The sequence below is a fragment of the Sceloporus occidentalis genome, unplaced genomic scaffold (genome assembly GCF_023333645.1).
Source record: "Sceloporus occidentalis isolate IW3139 unplaced genomic scaffold, rSceOcc1.0.p SCAF_9, whole genome shotgun sequence".
In the NCBI taxonomy this organism is placed as follows: domain Eukaryota; kingdom Metazoa; phylum Chordata; class Lepidosauria; order Squamata; family Phrynosomatidae; genus Sceloporus; species Sceloporus occidentalis.
In genome coordinates, this window is record NW_028316989.1 from 27,052,288 (window position 1) to 27,075,781 (window position 23,494).

At 42.1% G+C, this 23,494-nt stretch overlaps 1 protein-coding gene across 2 annotated transcripts in view; it reads right to left on the reverse strand.

Annotated features, from left to right (window-relative positions):
• USP3 (ubiquitin specific peptidase 3) overlaps window positions 1-23,494 on the reverse strand; it is a 36,698-nt gene that overhangs the window by 5,619 nt on the left and 7,585 nt on the right. Inside the window, exons 2-10 of one of the 2 annotated variants that reach the window (XM_089538150.1) lie at window positions 13,960-14,020; window positions 12,994-13,125; window positions 12,376-12,459; window positions 10,930-11,011; window positions 9,465-9,547; window positions 8,821-8,934; window positions 7,295-7,408; window positions 1,088-1,234; window positions 37-143 (exon numbers count right to left, since the gene is read on the reverse strand). In XM_089538150.1, coding sequence (XP_089394276.1) covers window positions 37-143; window positions 1,088-1,234; window positions 7,295-7,408; window positions 8,821-8,934; window positions 9,465-9,547; window positions 10,930-11,011; window positions 12,376-12,459; window positions 12,994-13,125; window positions 13,960-14,020 — 924 coding nt within the window. The remainder of the gene's footprint in view (window positions 1-36; window positions 144-1,087; window positions 1,235-7,294; window positions 7,409-8,820; window positions 8,935-9,464; window positions 9,548-10,929; window positions 11,012-12,375; window positions 12,460-12,993; window positions 13,126-13,959; window positions 14,021-23,494) is intronic. The other variant, XM_089538149.1, reaches the window with a different exon arrangement.

Genomic DNA, 23,494 nt, shown 5'->3' on the forward strand with positions numbered 1-23,494 from the left:
TAAAACTTTCCAAGGCATACACGTTCCTCTCCTTACCTAGGAATGGGTCAAACTTTCTGGATTCAGTCCCACATATCAAACAGTTGACTTCGTTCTGAAGAATGCCTCCAAAGATGGCTGTGACAACGGTGGAAGCACCATTTCTAGAGAACACACAAAAGGAGAGAAGAATCAGCACTGCATTGTTCTGTAGCCAGGGTTTTATCCATGGATTCAAGCATCCAAACCTTGATTTTGCCCTTTAGTGTGTGCATCTGACATAATCTGCCATTGGCCCCATGAGTCCCAATGACTTTTTTAAGGAATTAGGGAAGAACCAGCAAGCTGTGAAGATGGGCACCTCTACCTTCCTTGTGCTTCCACTTTTGCTATCTGTGAACTGCAGCAACTGAGTTGAACATTAATTCTCCACTGATTATGGCAACAACATGTCAGCTGCTAGTCATACGTCTCTGGCCCCATCAGAAGCCACAGTCAGCTGAAACACGATGGCTCTCAACCTATATAAGCCTTCTTCCCTGACAAATTCTTACCGCTTGAAAATGATATACTGTATATACTCATGTATACGTCTAGAAATTTTTAGTCTAAAAATTGACCCCCAAAACCAGAGTCGACTTATCCACGGGTCAATGAAAGTGCTGTACTTTAACTCTTATCTTAAAAAAGGAACCACCTCCTGATGAAAAGCAAGAGAGTAATTTGTCCTGGAAGCACTGATCCACCTCTACTCTCTCATCCATCCAGCCTTTAGTGTAAACACAAACAATTGTGCATGCTGGAATTTTCTAAGTTCTTTGGCACCATTTTCCTTTGCTTTATCCTTTAGATCCTTTGTTACATGCCCTTAAGTCAACTTATCCATGAGTCAGTTCAAAATCCATAATTTTGGCCTCAAAACCTGCCCTCGACTTATACATGAGGTTGACTTACAGTTGAGTATATATGGTAATTCACAGTTTCTGTTCTGTCATTTCAAGAAGCTGTAGCCTCTTTGGTACAGTTCACTGGCTCTGACAAGGAATACCTTTACAAATGTTTTCAAAGAGCAAGGCATAAAGTTGTAGAATAAAAGCTCCTTCCTTACATGCAACATCTACTGCCAGCAGAGAGACTGGAATTTTCTTGCAAGATGACCGAACGCGAGACACCATTGAAGCCGCCTTGGAGCTCCAAGTGCAGGTGGTCCAAAAGGTAACGCATGAATTCGTGGGCATCCTGCTGCTGGTAACCCCTTAATGTAAAAACATCAGACACTATTAGAGATTGCTTGCTGACATTTGTTCACGTTACATGTGGTTACTCAGACAATTCTAAGCACATTGGCAAAATTCAAACAGAGACAAAAACACAGGTCCTTAAAATCACCAGAAAAGGAGGAATGAACTCTTGGTTAACTGAGACCCATTTAGTTGCGTGTCAGTCTCTGGCCGTGGCAAACAGCACTCTAATTTACTAACTCACACATCTTTCCTCAAATGGTGGAAGGGGCCCCATCTACCTAACAGGCAGGTACAAGTCTGCCCACAGGTGAGGGAATCGTTCAACAAGAATTGTCTTGCCATTGGGAAATGACCTATTTCTCAAAGCCCCGCTGTTCTACACCAAAACTTCAGCAGAAAGTGGAGCAGCTTCCCTAGACTCAAAACTCAATTGGAGTTGGGAAGGGGAATGAGTTCAGGAGTACCACAGTCAATGAAAAAAAATGTTCTTGATCAGAATGACGGCTAGAACCATTCTAATTTTATGTTTTTATTATCTTATCATTTATGATGTATTATTGGTTTTTGTTGATGGGTCTCTCTTACTAATATTACCATGTTGTTTTATTTGTGATTTTTGTGCCTTGGTTTTTTTAATACAGTTTTTGTATTTACTGTCTGGATCTATTTTATATTGTGACGGCTTTTAGCTTTTAACAATAAACTTTTATTTCAATTTTGGGGAAAAATATATATTAAATGAGTCTAATCTTCAAGGCCATGGAAGAGTTGGAGATTTCCCCCCATCTCTCCCTCTCTTTGTTTTGGCCTTATGGAGCAAAATAAAAATTAGTTAACAGCCACAAAGGTCACCCTGTTTTATTTAATCTAGATCATTAATTTCCAAGATACAAGAAAGTCATTAAAAGAAAAAACTCTGTGTGACACTGTCAACAAGACAAAGCAAGTATTCTGATATATAAATTTGTGTGTAGCCCCACAAAAACAGAATGTATTTTGTTTTAAAAAGCAAACCAATCCTACACACTCTTGCCTCACCCAGGCCCTATACTGGGAGCCCTCCTGCCTCCAGGGCGGCATATCTCCTGCCTACTACTACCACCACCACCACCACCACCAGACAAGCTTCCTCAAGAGGATACAGCCATGTGCCCACATACGTTAATGCAAGAAAACAGAGCAGCCAGCATGAGAAACAAAATAACCTAGAGGAAAATGCAGGCAGGGGTTTGCTGGGCAAGCAATAGGGCCCAAGGGGTTTGACTGAAAGTAGAAAAGATTGATTCAATAGTGCACAGAGTACCCTGCTGACTATTAAGTAACCTCACTGAGTATATTACCTGGGACCTAAGTTATGAGATAGTTGACTTGGATGAGGAGGCAGTGAATGACAAAAGATCACGAGAGCAACGTAGAAGGAGATGTGAAAGGTAAGGGTGAGGTAAGGTAAGAGGGAGTCATCAGGCAGACCCAGCAACATCAGGGACTGTCTGAAGGAAGAGGCCCCTCCCTCCTCAACTGTCATCTTGGCCTCAGAGGGAGTCATCAGGCAGACCCAGCAACATCAGGGACTGTCTGAAGGAAGAGGCCCCTCCCTCCTCAACTGTCATCTTGGCCTCAGAGGGAGCGATCAGGCAGACCCAGCAACATCAGGGACTGCCTGAAGGAAGAGGCCCCTCCCTCCTCAACTGTCATCTTGGCCTCAGAGGGAGTCATCAGGCAGACCCAGCAACATCAGGGACTGCCTGAAGGAAGAGGCCCCTCCCTCCTCAACTGTCATCTTGGCCTCAGAGGGAGTCATCAGGCAGACCCAGCAACATCAGGGACTGCCTGAAGGAAGAGGCCCCTCCCTCCTCAACTGTCATCTTGGCCTCAGAGGGAGTCATCAGGCAGACCCAGCAACATCAGGGACTGCCTGAAGGAAGAGGCCCCTCCCTCCTCAACTGTCAACTTGGCCTCAGAGGGAGTCATCAGGCAGACCCAGCAACATCAGGGACTGTCTGAAGGAAGAGGCCCCTCCCTCCTCAACTGTCATCTTGGCCTCAGAGGGAGTCATCAGGCAGACCCAGCAACATCAGGGACTGTCTGAAGGAAGAGGCCCCTCCCTCCTAAACTGTCATCTCGGCCTCAGAGGGAGTCATCAGGCAGACCCAGCAACATCAGGGACTGCCTGAAGGAAGAGGTCCCTCCCTCTTTAACTGTCATCTCGGCCTCAGAGGGAGCGATCAGGCAGACCCAGCAACATCAGGGACTGCCTGAAGGAAGAGGCCCCTCCCTCCTCAACTGTCTTCTCGGCCTCAGAGGGAGCAATCAGGCAGACCCAGTAACATGAGGGACTGCCTGAAGGAAGAGGCCTCTCCCTCTTCAACTGTCATCTTGGCCTAAGAGGGAGTCATCAGGCAGACCCAGCAACATCAGGGACTGCCTGAAGGAAGAGGCCCCTCCCTCCTAAACTGACATCTTGGCCTCAGAGGGAGCGATCAGACAGACCCAGCAACATCAGGTACTGCCTGAAGGACGAGACTTCTCCCTCCTTTGTCACCTTGTATTTTGTATTGCATTAAGATTTTTACTGTACACCGCTATGATCATTGCGGAATAGCGGTCTATAAATAAAACATATTATTATTATTATTATTATTATTATTATTATTATTCTGGATGCAGAGTTGGTGGCTGGGCACCAGACCGGCCATTTTAGATCCACAATCCACAATTAGTGTTGACAAACAAGGCCCCTATGGCTGCTAGACTTCCACAAAGGGCACATTCCCACCTTTTATATAGCAGCCCTTTTCAGCAAATGGTTACTGTGGGCAGCCATTCTGAATTTCCAACTCTCATTTTGCCGGCTTATTCAACGCAGTTCCCAATGCGTTTGTGGTGGCAGCCCCATCTGGTAGTGAATGAATGCCCGTAAAAATGCCAGTGTCCGCAGTGCTACACAGGTGTTCGTAGTTTACATAATTTTAGTTCCACAATTCATAACTTAGCATGCTGCCACCCTAGAAAAGCAAAATTTGTGCAGCTGAAATATGTTACATCCATCCAGCTAGACTGGGATCTGATAATAAAAACCAAACATGCCAATGGTACTCAATGAACAACAACAGTGACAGAGCCAAATCTAAATCTGAATGTCACCACATTCATTTTTGGCATTTTGATAACACAACAATTTTTTTTTAAAAACATTCTTCAAGCAGCCAATTTGAAATATAATTTGATATCCCATGCTGGTAATGTGCAAACATTTTAAATTGTCCGTGCAAAACAGGGATGAAGTAGCAAAACTATTTAGAAGAGCTCCTCTGAGCACAAAGGTTTTAAAAACTAGTATCAGCAAAATGGGATGAATTAAGTGAAACCACTTGAAAAATAATATCCTCCACCAGAGCCTATACCTTCCATCTGTGGCTGTTTCTCTGCAAAGGCTTCCAGAGGCAAACTATCTCCTCTTAGCCCAACTCTGGCTGGTGAATGACAGCAGCATCCAATGATGATTTGCACATCAATATTTGCGGGCAACGACAGAGCCAGCCCTACAGGCAGCTCTCTCATAATCACCTGATCTTCCCACAGACACAAAATCCCTCTGTGCATCCAGACAGTTTGTGAGAGAAATCAAGTGACGTAGGTAGATACATCTATGAATCAGCAAAGACCCGAAGCAACAGCAACACCCTGCCTTGTGCAACTGCCCCACAAAGTTCAGCCCTGTGGGAAAGAAGCCATTTGAGCATATGGAAACAGGGGCTATCCAACCCCTGTGCCTCTCGTTAGGCTATGTGCTCAAAACATAATGGATGGTGTACTCTGCCCTCTGTGAAGAGTATGGGATACGGGTTGAGTCGCCTTTATCTGAAATGCTTAGGACCAGAAGTCTTTTGGATTTTAGAACATGTATGAGGTATCTTGGAGATGGGACCCAAGTCTGAACATGAAATTCATTTATGTTTCGTATACACCTTATACATGTGGCCTGGAGGTAATTTTTTACACAATATTTTAAATAATTTTGTGGATGAAACAAAGTTTGGGTAGTTTTTTTGTGGGGTTTTCAGGCTATGAGTATGGGATATGGGTTGAGTTGCCCTTATCTGAAATCCTTAGGACCAGAGGTCTTTTGGATTTTGGGGTTGGGTTTTTTTTTTTGGGGGTGGGGGGGTGGGAATATGTATGAAATATCTTGAAGATGGGACTCAAGTCTAAACATGAAATCCATTTATGCTTCATAAACACCCTATACACGTAGCCTGAAGGTAATTTTATACACAATCTTTTAAATAATTTTAAGTATGAAAGAAAATTTGGGCATGTTGAACCATCAGAAAGCAAAGGTGTCATTCTCTCAGCCACCCATGTGGACAATTTTGGAATATTTTGGATTTTGCAACTGCAGATAAGAGAGACTCAACCTGCATTTCCATCCTCTCCCATGGGAAAAAATGAGGGGGGTGGGGGCAGAGGATCTACCTTGAGAAATACAAGTAGCACAAGAGCAAGAGCAGGAAGCCAAGGCATAGTCAAGCTGATTTACACTAGCAAGTGCCAACTTGTTTTCATCATCAGTCAGTCAGTAAGTCAGTCAGTTTCAATTGTAACAGAGCTGACAAGCGAGTTCCGCACTTGTAAAACTACTTCCCAAACAGACCAGCTTCTGACAAACTGCACCTTTAACACAACTTTCCTCACTGGGTGGGACACCAAAACCATGAACAACGGCTCCCATGCTCCCCACCAGACACCGTCTCACACAGTGCAGCAGCAACAACAAGAGCATCCTTTGCGTGCCACCTCCTTTGCTCTAGAGCAGCCACCTTGTTTGCTGGATGTTTTGAGAGTAAACCTTTGTATACACACTGGGGAAAAACAACATTAGTCCCTTCACTGTCTCTTTGCCTTATTTTATTGTTCTCGCTTTAGGATTTCCCCTCTTACTGGCTTGCCACCACCAGACCCAGCGAGAATTTCTCTCCAATGATACGTTGCCATGCTGCTGCTCACATCCTGAGAGTCAAGGTGCAAGTTTTTGCCATAGGACATGGCCCCTTCCCACCCTAAAGGGCAGCCCCTTCTATCAAAAACAAATGAACCCACAGTGCTGAAAATCTGCTACAGCAACTTGAACGGGGTGGTGGGGAGTGCAAGCGGGACTCCTGCTTCATCTCAACCAACTGATGAGGTGGAAGGAAGAGGAGAACAGGCCAAAAGTATTACCAGAAACATGACTGGGACTTTTTGCCCACTGCTTGAAACTACTGATGCTAAACTTCCTTGATTCTCATTTGTCAGGGAAAGCCACACAAGGCAATAAGGAGAAGAGGACAGGTGGCCTTTGAATTGCCCAGGTCGCTCACATTGCAGGCTCTTGGGCAGAGGGGTGGCCAGGGTTCAAAGCATCTTTTCAGCACTGCTAGAGAGGTTAAAACATCAACAGAACATCTTTACTACCTGAAAATGTTGGAGCAACTTACCTTCTGCACAATTAATCCTAATAGGGTTCAGTGCTCCTTTGAAAGAGGTTTCAGGGGCCGGGACAGGGAGACCTTGGAGAGGAATGACACTTGGATTTACTTCCGCGAACTATTCTCTTTGACAGCCTGGGTGCAAAATGCTCATTGCCCGTAAGATTTACTCTCTAGGCAGCACTTATTTACAACTATGATGACAGCAACTAGTTCAATTACTGAGAGAATCAAGGAAGTTTTGCCCAGTATGTTTTGCTTGGGCCTGCTGGGGCTGTACAATTTTAAGCAAAGCCCATGCCAAAAGCAGCAGTTTGCCATCATCAGGCCCTTAAATAAACATTGCTGAGACTAAGGATTTGGTACATCTCAGTACTGCTAAACCTAAACCCAAAAAACTAGCAAACAAAAATGCTTGGATCTTTAACCTGGTTTCCTCTATATACTGGGAGAATAAGAGCTGCCTAACACATCATGGGCACAAGCAAGAAGCTTCCAGTACTAAAAAAATGGCATCCATGGTCAAGAGGGCAGCTGTCCTTCCAGAGAAAAATAACTGAAACACACAATGAAAACTTATCCTTTTCATACAACAGGACTTACCTGAAGTTTGGCATGATCTTCCAAACAACATAGAATAACGACTCGGGGCTGAAGGCTGTTTGACTCCCTTGCCACAGAGCGCACAGTGTCTTCCGAAACTCTTCTACCAACGAACTGGAGAAGGAAAGAGAATGCCTGCTGTTAGGAGAGAATTTCACACACAGTATGTGACTAACATTTTCAGTAAGTTTGGAAGCAACCTGTGTAGCCTAGTGGGGATGCTAGACCAGTGGTGGGGATGGAAGAAGAAGAAGAAAGGCTAAATTTGCGGCAATTAGAGAAAATATTTCTATGAGAGGATGTTCTAATGACACTTTCAGATTTTTGGTTCTTAACTGTTTTCAGAAGTTTCCTCAAGCCTAAATTTTGGGGTAGTAGAATAAATCAAGACTCCCGATTTCACCAGACAGAAACACTACAAACTACATACAGTAGAGTCTCGATTATCCGACAGTCGGTAATCCGACATTCCGGATTATCTGATGTTGGATAGTCCGTGGCCGTGGCTTGGAGCCCTTACCAGGCCCCCAGCTGAAAAGGGCTCCAAGCGTGGCGGCGAGCACCACCAGGCCCCAAACACACTTTTTATAGTGATTGCAAGGCTTTTCATAGAGATTGCTAGGCTTTTCATAGTGATTGCAAGGCTTTTCATAGTGATTGCTAGGCTTTTCCTATGACCCTCCGGATTATCCAACATTTTCGGCTATCCGACCATGGGATTGCCCATTTACGTCAGATAATCAAGACTCTACTGTACTTGGTTGTTGTTGTGTGCCTTCAAATTGTTTCTAACCTATGGAGACTCTAAGGTGAACTTATTATGGTGTTTTCCTGATAAAATTTGTTCAGAGGGGGCTTGCTTTTGCGTCCCTCTGAGGCTGAGAGAGTATGATGTGCACAAGGCTACCCAGGGGCTTCCATGCTAGGCAAGGATTCAAACCCAGATCTCCACAGCTGCAGTCCAATGCTCAAACTACTACACGATGCTACCTAACATTAAAAACCAAGAATGAAAACAACCAAAGGAGTGAACTACAATTAAGTTTAAATCTACTGCTACTACATGCATGTCTTCTATTCAGTTTATTATTATGGTGTCAGGTATTTCTGAGAAGTCAATCCCTTCCTTTGTGGGTTTTTCTCAGCATGTCACGCTAAGGACTTAAGTACCCTAAAGGCACCAGATCTTGTCTCATCTTGGAAACTAAGCAGGGTCAGCCCTGGTTAGTCCTTGGATGGGATACTGCTGACAAATCCCAGGTGCTGTAGGTGATATTTCAGAAGAAAGAACTGACAAAACCACCTCTGAGGATTCCTTGCCTTTTAAAAGCCTATGAAATCCATGGGGAGATAGTGTGAAAGGGCATAAACACATTAAGAACTACTCTGTGCCAGCAATGGACTTGTCACCAATTGCAAATATTAAAGACGTCTCTCACTGCTTGCCTACTTATTGTTGGATTAACAGAACACACGGAGTCTTCCCTGCATCACCAGGTGCTGCCTGTCCCTCACTTCTGACTTACACACTGTTATCCCCTTGGCTTCGGGTGTGGTACGTCCGCCGGCCTGCAGTCTTTCCATTCCGCAGCTCCACGGCCGGCAGTTCTTTGAAGTAGCAACAGAACTGCTGAATGTTACTGTAGAAAGAAGGAAATGTGAACCAGAAGTATGCAGCAGGAAAGAGACTGAAGGACAACTGTTTTCTGTGTGACCAACTTGGCAATGAATAGCTGGAGGGCAGCTTTTAAATACCACACAGGCGCGCGCGCACACACACACACCACCCAACATAATGTTCTAGAATTGCATCCGTGCCTGTTAAGATACTTGAACCGGCACAGTACAGATCTCATCTGTTTTATAGATTCCCTTTCCCCCTCACAGGGGATACTATTTGGATAATACACTGCCGAATTATGCCATGTATAGATATGCCAATGGTGGGAATGCATGTATGGCTGGAGCTACCGGGGTGAGTCAAAATGGGTGCAGACAGAGAGATCCTTGTGCAGGGCTTTTCTCGGATACACAGTACTTAGCAAGCCAAGGGAGATAATGTAGTCTCATCGTGTGTCTCAAAGTATATGAACAATTTAACCCAAGTAACTCTTGAGAGTAGGGGTGAGGGGCGAGGAACATACAGCCCTTCCTGACCCCCAAAGCGTACCTGAGTGACTGAAGAATCGCATTCATAAAACAGGTGTTCCCCAAATTCCGAAGGCCTGTAGCACACAGAGCTGTGCTGCTCCCCTGTGAAGGACAGACAGAAATCCAAACAGGTAAATGGTGCCCTACAATTCCCATCACATTCAATCCACCGACTCTTCAAATTAGCCCTTACCTACAAAGAAGGAGAGTAACATAAAAACAGGGGCCTATACAAAGTTTTTAAGTACTGAAAGACGCCTTCAGTCAAAATTAATGGGGTGCAGGAAATAACAGACTTGATTGTAGAATAATGAACTAACGGGGTGCAGGAAATAACAGACATCAAACCTTAAATGGCTCATGAAAGGGCTGAAAAATCACATAAGCTGCAGGGTCTTCATGACTACATGGGAAGTACATCATCATACAATGTGCGCTTTCACACAATTCCAGTCAGGCTAAGACTATAAATAAATTACAAATAATTGTCAAGAATTACTTTTCCTACATCTCTGTGTAAGTAAAGCAGCATTCTTTGTTTTTTCTGTATGTTTTTTCTGTAAATTAGACTGAGAGATACTAGCTTTGCTGCTGTGTGCATTTCCAACTTATGGAAGCCCTAAGGTGAACCTATCAGAGGGTTTTAACTTTCTCATGGTCACCCAGTGGGCTTCCATGGCTAAGCAGGGACTTGAAACCTGGTCTCCAGAGTTGTAGTCCAGAACTCAAAGCAGTACACCACACTGGCTCTCATCTACTTTGGCTCAGCTTGTAAGCCAGGATTTGAGAGATCTCTGGGTTACTTTTCACAAGAAGTATGATCTTACATCTTGTCTGATTGCTCTTATTTGGCTTCTCCCACCAGTGGAGTGGCAATGGTCTCCAGGAACTCACCAGCAATAAAAAGGCTTAGCATTACAATGAACCAGAATTCATGGTTTGTCATTTCCTGGTTTCTGATTACTAGTTTGTTTGACAAGCCATGAGTTCTTGTTCAGAAGTAATGCTGAATTTATTCTGTAGCCACTCACACTGATGGAAAAAAACAAGCATGTTGTTAATAAACATGGCCAGTGGCTTTCTTTGAAGCCAGGAAGTTTCATTGAGAGCACAGATTTGATCCTATAGTTTCCTCCAGGGAGAATAAAATGGCAGCTAGACAGCAGGTTCCTTGCACAGCAAGGACTTGATTCAGTTTTTTTTAAAAAATTAGAAACTGAAATAGCAGCTTATTTGGAGATTCTGATATTTAAAACTGGATAGACGCAAGCAAGGCTATTTGAAACCATAGTCAGATGCATGTGCATCTCCAAGACTGAAAATGTCACCCAAAGACCTTCAGGCAAGGACACATTAAGCGGTTACATGAAGAATCCAAGACACTGATTTGGAAAGGCGCTCCTGTGATTAATGAGATATGTTGAAGAACCATCATGTTAGCATTTCCATTTCAGTGAGCCTATCAACAACTGTACAATACCTACATTTATTTTTAACAATTTGCTGTTGAGAGAAGAGTTTTCCATAAGTTTTCTTTTCCTATGTCGGTCTGCTGTAAAAGCTGAGCTGTAAGAAGGAATACATTAGTCATTACAGCATGTTAAAGAATTCAAAGAAAAGACACTAAAGACAAATGTGGCCAATATCCCCTAGAGCAGTCTCAAATCCAATTGTATTTTCAATAGCATATAATCAAATAATATCCAAATTAATCTGATTATGTTATGCTACAGCAGCCACCCTTGAGCATGCCCCAATTAGAATTAAAACTTCCAATCTGAAATAACAAACGTCTTTCTTGATCAAAGGAGACTTGGCAGAGAATCCCCAAAAGAGCCCATCTCTGCTCACACAACCGTTCTCTCTGTGCAGGGTGGCCAAGCTTGCAACGCCAGCCAAGTGAATGCACAAGGGAAAAGCAGGCTTCCATTTGGGGATTCCAGGCCACCAAACTCTAGAGTTTGGCCTCTAGGTCTGTCTGTGATGGCATGTGTTTAGCACTGTTCAGGAGGCACGGCAAGCAGGTCAACCCCACATGAGGTTAGAACCCATCTGGAACTATCACTGAAAGACGCAGGAACAGCAGAAGACTAATATATGCTCTTAAACCGGCCCCATCCATCCTAACAAGGCTTTCATAGTAGAGGTTCCCATTGGACTGGATCCTATGTTACTTCGTGGAAAGTAGAGCATAGGGTTCAACATATAGGTGTCATATACAATGAAGTGGACATTACACATTCACACTCTAAACTACACCACACTACTGTTTCCTACTGAATCTGAAATCAATTTCCAGCCATCAAAAAGCTGTTTTTAAAAACCCAAGGTCTGCACACACCTTGTTTTAAAGCATGGGTGGGCAATTGTGGAAAGTTAAGGGTCACATTAACCCTTCAGGAGACCTTGGGGGCTGTGGCCCTAATGACACCTGCTCCCGCAAAAAAACAGTTTTTCCTCCAAATTCCCTCAAAAGGTGGTGGGAACATGTTTTTGGCTCTTCTTGGGCCCCTAGTGAATATTTAGGGACATTCTGACACACATACACACAGGAAAACTTCTGCAAAATTTTGTTTTAACCCTTAGGGAATCCAGTGGGGCTCCAAACATGGTGGAAATGCCCTCCACATCTCTTAGAGATAATTTTGGGGCATCTTAGAGTAAACATGGGTTTCCCCCTTCAAAACAAAAAAAGGTTTTGACTCTTGGAGGGGCAGACTTTGCCCACCCCTGGTTTAAAGGAAGGGGAAAGGATTTCTTGCAGCAAGGTTCTTGTGCTGTAACCTCCACCATCATCTCCTGTGATGGTGCAACATGACACACACATACTCCCACCTCTGATTTGCAAACAAGCTGCTAAAAAATAACACAGTCATAACAGTATACAATCCACATCAATTTTCAGACAAAGATACATGCATTCAGCTTACTTTTCCAAATTTTGTAGGAGCTCTCTGACTTTCTGTACCAGGCCAAACTTGGTATCATTGACTACAAAGTCATCACAGCGATAACTGTGGAGAAACACACATTTATCAGGAAAATTTAATTTTATCTTAATTTAGTTTTGGGCTGGAAATCGGTGAGGAAGTCAAGAGATGACTGCATATTGCAGGATGAATCACAGATGATGTCAGTAGATGTCAGTACTACAAAGCAGCTACTAAAGGAAAGCTACCCAGAGTCTGACCAAAGGAGAAAGAGGGAAACTGACACATGCATGGAAGTCAAACACGACTATGTGACCCATTTAGAACACTAAAATGGTTTCTAGACATTACTGAAACGTTAAAATCTTAGGCTCTTTTAATCAGTACCAGATTACATACCCACAGAAGCAGGAAAGCAAAAATTGCTCAGCTAAGACTCAGGACCATGCCAATGTAAATGATAAGCTATGACATGGAGAATTTCAAAATACTTCCCACCTTCCAGTTAACAAGAACAACATCATGTGTCAAGTTACAAGAAGCTTTTATGTGTACAGACCTAGACAATATTAGCATTAAACATAATGCTGCACATGAATAAATAACTAGGTAACTTACCAGTATGTACTGTAACTACTGCAATCCATGCACACTGTGTGTTGAATCTTCTCTTGCTTTTCTGTTTTCTTGTGATTGGTTAAAGAAACCTGGGCATCTTCATAATGTTTCTTTGCATGGCCATTTACGTATCTTATGGAAAAGAGAGAAAATAAAAGAAAGTAAGGCATCTGGAGTCTTCCTCTTAAATGCAGCTTTATGTATCCCCTCTCAAAATGAATTCTAAATGCAGTAACATTATTTATTTTATTTTAAGGATTTTTATCCCATCTTTTTCCCACAATGGGATTCAAGGTGAGTTACAATAAGTTAAAACTATAGAATTTAAAAAGGCAGAAGTAAAAACATTAATTTTTAAAATTAATTACATTGTTCTCTTCTTCCTATTACCTCAGATGTGAAGTCTAATGTCACACAAGCTTTAGACAGTTTGGATGATGAAGGTTTTTTCTTCTTGCCAGTCCATTAAAAGGAAAATAAGCCCTCCAATAAAAGGCTATTTTATCTTTCCCAGATCATGTGTCATTTTAACTGAAGGACAACACTCTCCTCATGGGGAATCTGTGCATGAGTGCCACTGAACTGGAGAAGAGTGACTTTTTTTTGGCCAAGACATCCGAACTCCAATGTCATAGCGGGGAACATTTAATTTTTCTCTCCTGGGAACATGACTGCTTAAAACCAATGCCGTCCTAGCATAAAGCAGAGAGGGAAAACCCAGGCCATGCTGAGGTTGCACTGCAGTACTGCCGACCAAGCCTTATTGAGCTTTTACCTCTCCCTTCATTGCAGAGCCCTGGTAAAACAGGCAGAAACAGCAACCTGACCCTACACCAAAGCCAAGGGAACTAGCCCCGCTGCAGACCTGCCACCAATCTCAATTCTGAGGGGTTTTAGCATACCATGCCACAAGTTAGGAGACTTAAGAAAGAACTGCCAACCCTCCAACGTGGATTATATACCCACCTTCCACAATGGACATTTGAGCAAGTGAGGCAGATCCAAGGGCTTTTATTAGATCGGCACACTGTTGCGGAGGAAGAACAGATGAGAAATTTAGTCAAACATGGTTGCACAAAACAATTTCGGAGCTATGTATGCCTTACAATTCTGTTTACAAGTATGAACCACCTAATACGGGTCCACCTCAGGTAACAAAGACCATGTGTTACAGTGCATCAATTCTTTAACACTGCAGCACACTACAAAAACAAACAGCAGTCCAATGCCTTTCAGCAACCTTTTTAAAATTCAAAACTAACAATACGCACATATGAAATAAAACTATCAGTTCAGGTACACCTTGCATAAGAAAATGAAAACATTTTGAACATTTTAGAGACCACATGAAGGCTTTTCCCAAAATGCATCCAGGGGATACCTTTTTAACAGACTCTACTTTTCTTACTATTTCTATTTTGGTGGCCAAACTTAGAGATCTATGTCTTAGGGTGCTTTTGTTTTTAAAGAACCATACTGGGGTAGCTGGTGAGACAGGCTTATTTGCTCTCTCCTTTTCTCTCTGTTTTGATGAACAAACACACTCAGTAAGGGATTCTGGAGGCAGCTGCTGTTCACCTTGTAAGCTTTATTGCCTTGCTTACTGTAGACATGTTGCTGCAATTCAACCACACAAAGGTGCATTTTCCCAGCCTTCCTTAACCATCTTACCAGTGACAATGCTATTGAAAAACTTCCAGGAGACAGAGGACAAAGAGGGAATGGGTGGAGTTGGCTGTGTGCAAAAAGACTTTGTAAAAAAGAGCTGCTTTGTCAGAGGCTTTGTTAACTCAGGTATGCTTGTACTATTTTAGCAGGGCTGGGGAAAAGCCAGGATATTTTTTTAAAAATCAGTAGCATAATCAGTATTGTAACGTATGTACTGAATTTTAATCTTTCTATGTGAATGTGAACAGACCCAGTTTAAATCAAGCTGTATACCCAACCAGAAGATATTCAGTTACATCCGAACCAGAATCAAACAGAAATCAGAATTACTTGATGCACTGTTGTGTCAATAACCATGAGATACACTCCACTTTTAAGTGTGATTCAAAGAGCAGGCATCTGATACGCTGGAAACCAAAGAGAAACCAAAGGCAGCCATATCCCTCTAATGAGGACAGTCTGTTTTGCAGAGATTTGGATAAGGATTAGTGAACCATCAAGCGGGGATTCCTCCCTCCCGCTCATTACTGAATGACTGGAAAATCAGAAGCACCTTCCTGTTATATTGAGCATCTCTCTCTTTCCCAACAACTCATTTAGCACCAGTCACAATCTTAGAATAGTTTGACAAAGGATCTATGAATCAATGTGGCAGCCCACCCTTGCGGGCTCTTCCAACTCTATACTTCTAGGAGTGCTTACTCTACCATAACCTCAGTTATGTTTGTTTCCAAAAGAATTCTGCCGTTTCCAAGCTGTGGAAGCCCAATTAAGCACACCAGAAGACATAGGCAGTTCCTGCCAAAACAAGCCCTATTTAACTGAAGAGAGCATTATGGGAGTTAATGGTTCACCTCAGGCCTTGTGCCGGCCAACTGCTTAATACTGGCATAACCTAAAATCCATACCATGGAGCTTAAACTTTTTAACATGGAACAGTTTTCCTGCTCGGCATTTCAGCCTCTAGGTACAGAAGCTTCTAGTACAGGTGGAAATAGGGATCAATGTGGCAAGGATCAATACACACACAAACACACACTAGGCAGGCCTGAAAGGGATATAGCACCACTGCCAGTTTGCTCTCAGGCCAATTTTCTACCATTTGGAGGGGAGGAATGAGGTTGGGGGGTGATGCGAGTGAAATAAACACATCTGGCATTTTTTTCAGAAGGGAAACTGCTCCTCTCTCCTTTAATTTAAAAAAAAAATTAGCACATGGTGGAGCTGCATCTGGCCTGCAGCCCATGCCTTCCCCATCGATGCTCCAGAGGGGCTTGTTATGGTTTTCAATTCATACATCACCCCAAACTGTTGCTAAGCTTTCTTTTATATGGTCTGATGCCTGAATAGTGTCTATATAAAGTATACACATGTGCGCACGCACACAAATGTGTATGTATGTGTGTGTATAGATACACATACATGTGTTTATATATTTATACACACACATATAGTATATGTGTGTGTGTATATATATATATATATATATATATATATGTACATGTCTATGTGTGTGTGTGTACACACGCCTTAAAAATTTTTGCAAGCCGTGTATGTGTGGTGTGTACACACATGCAGCTTGCAAAAATTATTTTAAGGTGTGAAATAATAACCAATTACTACACTGCCTTTATACAGCTTACCTGAAAGATAAGTGAGTGTGTGTGTGTGTGTGTGTGTCTGTGTGTGTGTAAGGGATTTTAATTGTTCTGTGGGTGGGAGGGAAAATGGGGTTTATTTTACACTGTTTGTATTTTTACTTCTATTGTACGTCACCTCGATCCTGATGGAAAGATGGGATATAAATAAAATTTTATATTATTATTATTAGTAGTAGTAGTAGTACACACACACACCAGGCTTGCAAAAATTATTTTAAGGTGTGAAATAAAAGCCAATTACTACACTGCCTTTACCTGCAAGAGACTGACACAGTACCACTGTTGTCCAAGCTTTAACTAAGAATATCTACCTATTGTTTGTTCCAGCCATATTTTTAGAACAGCCTACAGTCCTTGCAGAGGAGGCATGCAGCCCAAAATAATAATAATAATAATAATAATAATAATAATAATTTGTTTTATTTATATACCGCTATTCCAAAGATCATAGCGATGAACAGCAAGTAAGCTAATTAGCAAGTAAGCTAATTTGCCCCCAACAGTCTGGGTACTCATTTTAGCCCCCTCCTCGGAAGGATGCAAGCCTGAGTCAAGCTTGGGCCCTTTTGCTGGTTTTGAACTCGCAACCTTGTGGTTTTGAGTGAATGGCTGCAGTACAGGCATTTAACCACTGCGCCACCAGGGCTCCCTGCCATGCCCATAATGCTGCCTGAATTGAGTCACATGCCTCTTTCCATCAACATCCTGTTAGCTTAGCAATGTAGAAACCATCTTTTCTGTTGCATAATGGAGAGAGGAGAGAACTTACTAACTTGAAGTGACTGCAGTGCCTGACCGTTATTTATACATCAGCCAAGCACTGAGTGTACTAGTACTTCTAAGAGCAAAATCTATCACCCTACAAAACAAAAATATTCAGCCTTAAAGTGCTGCACTTCCGCTGGACTTTTAAGCTGCTGGTGAACTGTTAAGAGCTTTTCATTTCGCCTGCCTTCCAGGCTAGTTCAAAGTTTTTTGTTTCCTATGCTTGTTTCCTCTGCATTCACTATTTTATTTTGCATTTGGTTTAATCCAGAGGTGAAAACCAGCAATCCTCCAGATTTTGTTTGGCATGCTGCTGAGGACTGCTGGGAACTGCAGTCCAAGAGCACAGGGAGGAATGGGAACATAACTCCCACTCCTGGTTTGATCACATTTCAACTGGTTCCATCGGATTTCATTTATTTTACTGAAGGCTGAATTGGGGCCATATGTTATGATTTTATCAAGGCTGTATTGACACTGCAGAAATAATCCAGTGTATCGCCACTTTAACTGTCAGGGCTCAGCGGTATGGAATTTGGGAATTGTACTTTTGTGAGGCATTTGGCTTTCCCTGTCAAAGAGCTCTGCTGCCATACAGGATTCCATGGGATGGAGCCGTGGCAGTTAAATCAGCGTCAATATGGATTATTTCTGCAGTACAGATGCAGCCCAAGTGTTCAAAGCACTTCACGCGCATCAACCCTGCAGCCTTGATTTTAAAAACTCTTACAAACTAGGCCAGTATTTCCTGGATACTACAAAGAGGGAGCTGAAAGCGGTTCCATACTAAGGTATGGGAGGAAAAACAGTTAAGTGTTGCAGGACAAGACCTGGAGAAACCGGAAGCAGCCCGATAAAAATCAGGAGCCTTGAAGTAATGTCTCAGGCAGCTTTTAACAAGAACCCTTCCAAAGGGAATCCAATAAAACCTGGTATTTGCTTTGTTGCAAGTAACAATCCCTCTGAGAAAGGCGTTGACCACTGTCTTGAGACAAAGGGGGGGAACTACAGCTAAAAGTACTCAAAATAAATGAACAATGAGGCTCTCCTTCCAATGTGACCTCACTGCCTCCTTGGCTCCCTGTCTTCCCTTGACCCAACCTGAGGAAAGTCTTTCTTCCTCTGGCAATCTCCCCCCATTTAACCTTTGCTTTCCTTTTACCATGTCCCTTCACTATACAGCATATCCCTTCAGGAAGCATTCAATATTCAGCATCTTGCCCATGGGATGTGGCGGCAGCAGCCAAGCCAAGAGTACAAGCACCCAGACCAGCCGATGGAAGCCACGTTTTAACCCTATAGTATATAACATTACTAACTCAGGTGGACTATCTAACACCACCTTCCTCAAACCATGTATGTACAATCAGAACAATAAGTCCTATATCCTATGACTTGCTGATACAGACCAATAAGATCTGCTGACACAGAGAAATGAAAACACAGGTTGAGTATCCCTTATCCAAAATCTTTGGGACCAGTCGTATTTTGGATTTCAAATTAATTGACTTATGGGTTTTGTAATACAGTGGACCCTTGTTATACGCTGGGGTTTGGTTCCAAGATCCCCTGTGTATAACAAAATCCGTGTATGCTCAAGTCCCATTAAATATAATGACATAGCAAAATGGTGTCTCTTATAAAAAATGGAAAATCAAGGTAAATTTATACTTTTTGGGAACATTTTCAAACCGTGTATGCTTGAATCTGTGTATAAAAAATCCGTGTATAAGAAGGGCTGACTGTATCTGCATGTACACAATGCATATACACCTAGGAGACGGGACCCAAGTCTAAAAACAAAATCCATTTATGTTTCATAGGCACCTTACACATATAGTTTGAAGAAGCACCTTTGAGACTAACTGAAAGAAAGAAAGTGACAGCATGAGCTTTTGTAGACGTCAGTAACACAGCTATATCTTTGAACATAGTTTGAAGGTAACTTTATACAAAGCTTTTAATATTTTTGAGCATAAAACGAAGTCTGTGTACACTGAACCACCAGAACGTAAAGGTGTCAGTATCTCAGCCACCCAGGAAAAGTTTTGGCTTTGGAGTATTTTGGATTTTGGAAACCATTTGAAGGCACACAAGACCAACAACAGTAGTACAGAAGCAGCCAGCATATTTATACAACAACACTGAAGAGGAAAAGAGGGAGGAAAAAACAAGGCAGTGCAGTAGTTAGTGTGTTTGTTAATAACTGTATTTAAAAGTGCTGCTTGAAAACAACAATCCAGTTTTTTGTTATTACACATACCAGACTGAAACCTCATGTCACCAACTGAATAGCTGCCTGCCCAATGGACAAATGGCTTTTATTTAGCAACCTAGATGCTATCAGTATCAGCAGAGCAAGAGCAGCGAAAGTGGCTTTTTGCACATACGGGGAAGGAGGAAGAAAAATACAGACTTGGACTGCCGCCATTCACCATTCCCTCGCTGCCAACCTAAACACCTAGGAAGGGGTGAAGCAACCATCCATGAGTCACACATTTTCTTGATCCAACAATTCCCAGCTTGGAAAAGCTACCTGGATGCTCATTTTCCAGTTCCCAGGTAACGGAGAATCAGTGAATCCAGGGGCTTTATATTTTTAATTCAGGAAAACGAAAACCACATTTTATATTTAAAACCTCAACAAGTCAAATGTGGCAAGCACCATGATCTTTGGTAGTTGCTAGCTGAGGGACCAGCCGTGACAAAAATAGGAAGACTTAACTAGAGAAGGGGGATCAAAACAGCCTACACACGCATTTCCAGTTTATAAAGCAAGCGTGCAAACTGAATAATGCCTTAACTCTCCTAACCTCTGCTAATGAACTTGATCACAGTTTGAATCTGGCATGTTCCAAATCAGCCACCATTAATGTTGTTGGTTTGGGTAACACAACATGCTGGGCTTGAGCAAGAATAGAAGGAAAGGCTCCTAAACTCCACCTCATAGTTATATGCTGGAGGAAGAGGAGGCATGGAAGCCCATCACACTTCATTCTCAGACAACTAAACTATGCTTTATCACAGCATCCAAACACAGTGGTCCTGCTGCTCTAAATACACTCCAGTATAGTCCAGTCGGCCCACCTTATCCATGGATTTTTTATCCATGAATTCAAGCATCCATGGATTGAAAATATTCCAAAAAAGTATAAATTCCAAAGAAAAACCTTGATTTTTCCATTTTATATAAAGAGACACCATTTTGCTATGCCATTATATTTAATGGGATAACAATAATGAGTATCCACGGATTTTGTTATCCATGGGGGGGGGGGGGTGTTCCTGGAACCAAACCCCAGCAGATAACAAGGACCCACCTTAGTGTTCAGTCTGCAAGACTTTGTAATAATTAGAGATTAACCAACTCTTCCCCCGCAATAAATAAGAAAAGGAGGAAAACAGATCTGGTCATTTAAGCCCGCCTATCTGGACATTACTCAGTATCAAGCTAAACAAAAACAAAAACAAGTACATGTTCTTCAGCTGATATGATATAAAGCTGGCTTTGAAATTCAAAGAGTCTGGACTAATTGCTTCATTAAAGACCCACTCCTGAAATAACCAACAATAAGACACTGACCAACACTGGGTCATGTTCTCCAGACAAAGGCCAAACAGCGGACTCAGAACGAAGCAGATCCCATTGCAAGGCAGACAATTCTGAGCCCAGAGAAATGGACTTCACAGCCAACAAGGGACAAATTAAAACCATCTGTTAGACATTTTTCCTCCTTGGCAAAAACAAAACAACCCAAGACCTTGACATTTTCAGAGTTTGGTGTTTTTTAAAAAATGGCACATATCACATCAGGGATGCAGAATATGATGCAACTTCTTCGCACAAGACAGAAAGTCCTTGCTTGCTGAATTCCTTTTTTCAAAAAAGAAAGAAAGAGGAGATGTGGGAACTCACTCTAAAAATCCAGAGGGAGAGAAAGAGAGAGGAGAGAAGAGAGTTCATTCATTCTGGCACAGCTGTAGCCTCAGCAATGTCACACCGCAACAGTACGAGAAACGCGGCCAAAATGTCAACAAATTGCTAAACATTGCTTAGGTAGCCCAGAACAATTTCTTACATGCCTCAGTCGCCGCACAGTGAGACGCCAATAAAAGGGGCCCTGGTTTGGTTACTACAGGAGACTCCTTTCCTCCACAAGGACTGGGGGGCTTATGATCCAAGGGGAGTCCTTCCAGCCCCCTCCTGCATCCATCCCACCCTGGCTATTCTCCCAGCATTTAGGGATTGTCAGTGCTGATTGCAAAAGGTTTTCCCTTGACATGAATGCCTAGTCATAACCGACTGTAGAGGCCGGTGCTCATCTCCGTTACTAAGGCGAAGAGCCAGCATTGTCCGAAGACAAATTCAGTGGCCATCTCTTACTGTCAGGAAGTTATTCCTAGTGCTGAGGTGGAATCTCTTTTCCTGTAGTTTGAATCCATTGCTCCATTGTGTCCTATTCTCTGGAGCAACAGAAAACAAGCTTGTCCTATCCTCAATATGATGCAGTAGTGGGCATCACCACAAACCACAAGTGGGAAGCAAACTTACACCGTGTGCTCCATCACACAGGACAACCTTCTATCTTATCCTTCCCCGCACAATTTTCCTGCCAATTAGAGAAGACTTGCTTCTCGGTGTTGCCTTTGAAAGATGAGCATGAGGTCTGCATGTAATAATATCACAAGTGCATTCAGGCTACAGACTGTTCAAGGATGTCCAGGTGGAAAAACAAGTCTATCGCTATGTACTGTAATTTTCTGGCTAGTACCTGTTCTCTGGTTTTATGCTAATACAGATGAAAATAACCCAATTTTTATGTGTCCACTAGAGAGAATTCTAATAAAATTTTATGTAAGGTTTCTTTTTATGAAGATCTTATCAACTATTTGCAATACTGAAACCGCTGAAATAGTGCATTACAGTGCAATGTTTAAAAATATGTTTAATGATGAAGTCTCTACTAATACTCTATGTTCTGAGCTGTAAAACTTGAAAACCAGAGCAGAGCTATTTTTGGTACGAACCATTCTCTAATACAGTTCCCAGCATCTTAAAGCATCGTGACATAGATCACAAGTCACTTGAGAGATGCCCATTTTGCCATATTAAAATAAGCACAGCTAAGGAAAAATCTAAGACCATAAAAATGAAATTGCTCATAGCAGTGCAAAGTTATATAACTATCTCCAGCACAGTTACAAAGGATATACTGTCCTGTATCACAAAATAGAGCAATATAAGTCAGATTAGCTATGTCGACATGCTTTGTGGTAACAAAAATAAATCTCCTTTATCAAGGAACAGGAAGCCTGGTTAAGAAGACAGCAGGGAGTTCACTGAGTATTTCTAGTACCTTTAGTTGCATAATCATCAACTGGATTTACTTTCATGTCCATCTTGTGAAGCTGGCTACCATTATTTTGAAATTACAAATTTAAGTGATTAAATGATTAATTTAATTAATTATACAGCCCTTAATTCCCAGGGAGGCTGACCAAAGAATAAAATAATTGCAATGAAAATATAAAATGGAAAACTGAATCTGAAATGGTGAAAAAGGTCACAGAGGTCTCTGGTAGAAGGCAGGATCTGAAATCAGATCAATTCCCAAGCGTTCCCACTATGGTGGATCACCAGCTTAAACAAATGTATTTTATTAAATACAATGATCAAAATTTAAATAGATGGGTGCTAGAAAACCTATAGAAGTGGCTAACAAACATGTGAATAAAGGAATAATGAAGGTGGTGCTAAAATGTAAATCCAGAATAAGCATTCTGTTGGTACAGCTCCTAAGTGGAGAGTGGTCTCTGGCTTAACAAACATTGGTTTATATTATCACAATGAGGAGGATTGAACAGCATCATTTCAGACCCTAGGATCAGAACCACATTTGTCTTGTGTTTTGGACAGAGGTCCAAAACACACTAGAGAAATTCAAAATTCAAATTTTATTGCTTTTGACCAAAGGTCATTGCACAGCACAACAAGATAACAATATAAAAATACGTGTAAATTATATCTAAAATGCGGGTATCTTGTATCTGGTACAGAATTTCTAGATAAATTAACAACAATTGTCATTATGCATTAAAATTTTGTCAAATATAGTCATCGCCTTTACAGTTTATGGCTATCCCTGTTATATACTTGTTCCTGAATTTTTTAGCTGCTAAGGCAAACAAAGCTACTTTCCAATTTACATATTTATTCAGGTCCAGTAGAAGATAAAAAATCATATCCTGTGGGTTTTGACTGGGGCTGGAGAAATAATCCAGTTCGAGACCACTTTAACTGCCCATTCCAGAAATTGTAGTGTATTGTGGCACCAGAGCCCTCTGACAGAGAAGGCCAAATGTCTCACAAACACTAGTTCCCAGAACTAGTTAGCATGGAGCCAGGG